The sequence below is a fragment of the Gavialis gangeticus genome, unplaced genomic scaffold, assembly GCF_001723915.1.
Source record: "Gavialis gangeticus isolate Ggan-Ray unplaced genomic scaffold, GavGan_comp1, whole genome shotgun sequence".
NCBI lineage: Eukaryota > Metazoa > Chordata > Crocodylia > Gavialidae > Gavialis > Gavialis gangeticus.
The window spans coordinates 15,678,870-15,684,298 of NW_017729034.1; the positions used below are offsets into that span (position 1 = coordinate 15,678,870).

Sequence of the window (5,429 nt, forward strand, 5' to 3'; positions counted from 1 at the left end):
GGGGGGGGGGGGGTGTAGGCACCTACCCTGGAGGTCTGAACACACACCTTGCTGGGATTATTTGACCCCAGCAGTCTTTCCTGGGTAGAGCAGGGGGGCTGGACCTGATGATCTCATGAGGACCCTTCCAGCCCTAAACTTCTGTTGATCTGTGAATCTGTAAAATCCCTTCTACTTTACCATGTTTCCCCCTAGATCCTCCTTCTACATGTAGACCAAAGCCATTCTCTCAAGACTCATATCCCAGCCCAGGATCCTCTGGGAAGGTGCTTCCACCTTGCCACATTTTCTGAGATATGATCATCTGGATACCTGCTGCTTAGGTTTCATTTTTCTCAACACTTCTATCAACATCTCTTTCTAACTCACCACCAACCAGTGTCTTACCTTTTGGATCATGATGGTGAAGGGACCCAGCATCTGAAAGCCCCGGGCAAAGTACATAACATTGCACCAGCCCAGCACCAGGGCAAAGGACATGGGGACCACCTCTCCATTGGTGCTGGTGAGACGCATCACCATGGTGACCAGAATCATACAGGCATAGGTAATGCTGCAGAGGAAGAAGAGGTAAAGCCAGGAAAATTAGAACCACACACCCACACGACATCCCCGCCTGCAAACCCTCCAGTCTCTGCTCTACCCATCAAGAACCCCTACCATCCCACTCCATAGCCTGTGTCCACCCCAAAAGGAAGCTGCATCAAATATCAAGGGGTGGCACCTTACATGATGATGTGGAAAGGCCCTCCCAGGATGGTCTGCCCAAAGTACTTGGTGGCTCCAACTCTGAAGATATCTGGAATCTAAGAGGGACATGCTGTTTAAATGGGTTCAGTCAGTTCACATTCACAGACAAGATGATGGAGTAGAACTTGATCCCCTTACCTCCAAAATTAGTATCACAATGGCTCCTATCACTGTGATGAGCTCCCCCACCAGCCTGACATCATCTTCTGGAGTCACGTAAGATTCCTGAAAGAGGTCCCAGTTAGTTAAAAACTGAGAAGACCCTTAGAACCAGATTCTCTTCCACCTGCTAGGTGCTCAAGTCCACTTAAGCCCATGTGTGAGGTCCTATTTCACCCCACTTGAGTCCCTGAAAAACTGTTAAAGGAAAAGGTGGGTGGGTCCTCCTTCTCCTCACTGCTTTTTGTGACTCAGTCTTTAGGCTGAGATGAGGCTGTGTTACAAAAGTAGGTGCATTAATGACTTTTCATGGATTTGAACAGGGTGACATAGAACCATACTGAGGTGCCTACCTAACATGTGGAACAGTATCTGGCTCTTGGCTCCACCTAAATTGGGCCAAATCCAGACTGCAGGGCTCCTCACTGTGGCTCCTAGAGCTGCTTTATTGGCACCAGCAGCCAGAGTTAATGCTGTTGCGGCCTCACCTCACCTCTGTCTTGCTGCAGCTGAAACAGCTGCTCTGGAAGCTGCAGCAACAGCATTAACTCCTTTGCTGCTGTTGCCAACATGGAAGGTCCTTCAGCTTTGGCAGCGGCAGTGAGAATCCCCATGGGCTGAATGACCCACGCCCACTGGTCAGAACCTTCCTAGCCATATGTTTGATGCTCCTGGTATAGAGGATCAGGCAGGACTATGGGAGGTAGAAAACTTGGTTTCCATAGTTGTCTGGGCCAAAAGGGCCTTCTGTTTGTGTGTGCATCTAGAAATACCAGGGAGACTGATTTTCTGAGATGATGAGCAGGGCAGCACCCACTGGAGTCATCTGGGGCTATGGGTGTCTGGCATTCCTGATGAGGTATCTCAAATCGTGCCTTTTGTAAACTGTTGATAAAATGAGAGACCACCACTTTGGGAAGAGTTTTCTCCTAAATGTTTCAAGTAGTTTGGATCCACAGAGTGCCAGGTTATTATTACTAATAATATACTGTACTAGTATATCCTATTATTATACTATAATATTACTATAATTACTAAGAGGGAGTGGGGAGGCCAGAAACAGCAGAAGAAGGTGAGGTCCTGGGTGGGAAAGGCAGAGTGAGAAGAAAATACAGGTTAGCGCTGGTTGAATGGAGGTATAGGCTGTATCCTTCTTCCCATCTGTCCTCCTGATCCTGTCTTCCTCCGTACCACACCTGGGCTTCTGCCATCTCAGCATTCTTAATGCAAGTAGGACCAGTCTGGCACTGGGAGCAGTGGTGGCAGGGACCTCAGTGTGGGCTGTATCAGCCTGTGAGGGACACTGGCTACATATTCAGAATATCAGCCTGAAGCCAAGGCTGTACCATCCACTTCCCTATCTACTGTCCCATGATTGAGGTGGATTACAGCTTGCTCAGGTGTGCCCACCTGCACTGCACCCCTGATTCTGAGTCAGTGCTGACCCCCAATTCCTGGGAAGAAAAGGGACACAGGGAACAGCATCTGTAAATGGCTGCAGGGATTATTTTTCCCTGCATCAGTCTGGAAACCCCTGTGAGCTCTTCAGGGCATGAAGCTCTGAAATGGTACCAGAAATGTAACGTTGCACAGAATGTACCTGCAGCATTTTCTGGATGTAGATGGTGTTGTCCCGCTCATCTGTTTTGTTGCTGTACCGTTGTTTCAGGGGCCGGTAGACACAGCACATGGTGAAGCAAATCATGTAGAGCACATAAAACAATGCCAAGATGCAGAAATAGGGCCGCCCATACTTATTCCACTTCAGGCTCACCAGCTCAGTCACAGGGGTAAGATCTAAGATCCGACGGGCCTGGGAGACAAAAAACAGACTTATCTCATTCCAGTCCACTGCTCAAGAAACAAACTAACTCACAAGCCAACCACTGCCTGCACCCAGTGAAGTACTGCTGTATGATAAACTGAACAAGAACGGGCCCTTCCACTCTTGGGCCTGTACTTTTCTACCTGCCAAGTGCAGAGGAATGACTCAAATGAGGCAGGCATAGGCTGTGGGAACAGGTCAGAATTTGCCCCACTGGCACATCTAGAAAATAAGCTGTCAGTAAACCAGTCCAAAGCATGTTGCTGGTACATTCACTTTGCAAGTAACTGGATATCCTGCCCTGCCAAAAACAGAAAAACTGAGGAGTGTAGAAGAAGAAGAAGAGGCAGGGATCACAGTCCTGTTGGACGCTCACAAGGCTGAAGTTCTTTTCTTTCTCGGTTCCCATAAGTGTCCATTTTTGCTTGTGACAAGGCATTTTTGGCACTTGGATGTCCTAAGATACACTATTCCTGGACACACAGCCCTGCACACATGAAGGACTACAATCATGCCAAATGAACATTTTGTTGCTGCCAGGCTGAGTGCATACATATGTCCAGCACTAGAATTCTTCTGGATGTGTAAGTAAGAGCAGTGCCCTATAGACATCAAAAATGGCCACTTACACAACCAGAAAAGAAGGGAGGCCCACCCTTGATCATAATAAGCTTTTCTAAGTACAGCCTGAGGCCCATATGAAAGTACACGCTACCATGAGCTCTGTCATACCAGATTACTAGAGTGCTGAAGTGCTTTGTGATGAGTGGGATACATTACAGCTGAAGTACTTGCTTTGCCCAGCATACCTCTCTCTTCTTGGTGGTGACAATGAGTTCCAGGAGAGACAGGTCATCTCCCCAGGAATCAATCTCCGTGAGGTCATATAGGGTGGAGGTCAAGGGGCCAAAGGTCCACTGGATGTGCTTTCTTTTCTGCATAAGGTGCTGGAACATCTGGTCAGCAAAAAGGGAAGAGCTGGCTCAGACACCCCTGTGGGAGGCTGTATTCATTTGCCAAAACTACCTCCCCTTTGAAAACATCTCAGGACTTTAAATTTGCTTGCCTTAAAATAAGCTCTGAGAACACTCCTCTATGAAAGCCTTGCAGGCAGGGTGTTGGGCTGTGATCTCATCAGGTTCTCAAGCTAAGTACATTTGAAATGGATATGCATGTGGATGGGGGCTTTCCAATGAGAACCAAGCCATCTGTGGTGGAGGAAGGGCTCCTTTCTTCTCTCCTCTAAACCAGCGCTGACCTGAAGGCCAATGCCCCGAGGCCATGGGACAGGGTACTCAAGAGGAGGTGTTTTATTTCCTAAATCCCTGCTGATGCTTCTCTGGGCTTCAGGACATGCTGCTAGAGACACAGGGGTTGGTGAGCTTCTCCCTGAAGCAGCCCAGAACCAGTGGCCCCATACTCCCCTTGCAGTGTCAGAGGAAAGGTGTTCAGGGGTGTAGGTTGTAGACAGTAGACTTCCCCACCAGTGACACTGGCCTTTGGTGACACTGATACAGAGCAGCAGCTGTGTTTCACTCCCTACTGTCCCCACCACACTACCCCAAAGCCCCTGTGGGCAAGCGGATCCCAGAAGGTCCATATGTAAAACACTTTGGGATTCTTTGTCTGCGTAAGAAATGCTCGAGCAACATCAGTTACTATTAGGAAAGTCAAGTGCCATGCACAAACTCACCACAGTGTTGCCCTCCACCCCAGCCAGCTTGAATGGAGTGAGCCCCTCATTGTTGGGGATCAAGTCCAGGGCTTCCAGCCCCCCACCACCCTTGTCATAAGAGAGGATCAGGTTGTACATCTGGCAGGCAAAGTTCTTGTTGGGCTGGAGAACCAGGATGTGAAGAATAGTGTTACCTGTCATGGGGGGATATGAGGAGAGGATGTTGAGTGAGATGGGAAAAGCAATCACTTACTGATCTTAGCAGATTCTCTGACAAGCAGAGCACAGACCCTGCCCTGGCCTCATTGAATGCCTCATTGACATTCTGCGTGACTGCACATTATGAACAGATCAACGGGAAATTATGGGAAAGCAGCTACCAGCTAAAGTTCTTCAAACTCCAGCAAGCTCTATAGACTGGCAGTGTTTTATCTATGCAGGTGTCTGTGTAACTTCCAATTTAGGACAAGTGATCCTGAAACAGATCCATCTAGACACCTCAGATATCACTGCCTCACTAATTGCAATCCTTTTCCCTCCCAAGGGCTCAGTTAGTATCTTTCATTATTTTGAAACATTTAGTTCTTGCCTTCTTTCTTCACATAGTCAAGCTGCCTGTGATGTGCCTTGCTGCAGAGCAGAGACAGGACTCTGTGGTAGTGAACATCAGTAACAGAGATGGCTGGGCAAGCCTGGCATGAGTCCTGGGCACTGCCTAAGGCAGGGATGCTGAAATGGAGTGGAGGGGGGCACCTTACTCTCCTGCCCCCATTATGCATATCGACAGCCAAAAGGGGAGGTGACATCTCCCTCCAGCAGTAAATCCCCAGCTGCTTCTGTACACACATTGATGTCACTTTTCTGTCATGCCCACTGCTGGGATGGAGCAGGGAATATACAGTGTGTAAGGTGAGGGTATTGCAGGCAGATGGGGCGGAGGGGTGGGGGGCAGTGTAGTATTGCCCAAGGCACAGTACTGGCCAGTTACAATTCTGGTGAACATAAAGGGAAATCATTAAA

At 48.6% G+C, this 5,429-nt stretch overlaps 1 protein-coding gene across 1 annotated transcript in view; it reads right to left on the bottom strand.

The window, feature by feature from the left end:
- TRPV6 (transient receptor potential cation channel subfamily V member 6) overlaps positions 1–5,429 on the bottom strand; it is a 79,303-nt gene that overhangs the window by 10,293 nt on the left and 63,581 nt on the right. The window contains exons 6-11 of the mRNA XM_019527692.1: positions 4,428–4,603; positions 3,544–3,690; positions 2,510–2,722; positions 889–975; positions 730–806; positions 388–553 (exon numbers count right to left, since the gene is read on the bottom strand). Coding sequence (XP_019383237.1) covers positions 388–553; positions 730–806; positions 889–975; positions 2,510–2,722; positions 3,544–3,690; positions 4,428–4,603 — 866 coding nt within the window. The remainder of the gene's footprint in view (positions 1–387; positions 554–729; positions 807–888; positions 976–2,509; positions 2,723–3,543; positions 3,691–4,427; positions 4,604–5,429) is intronic.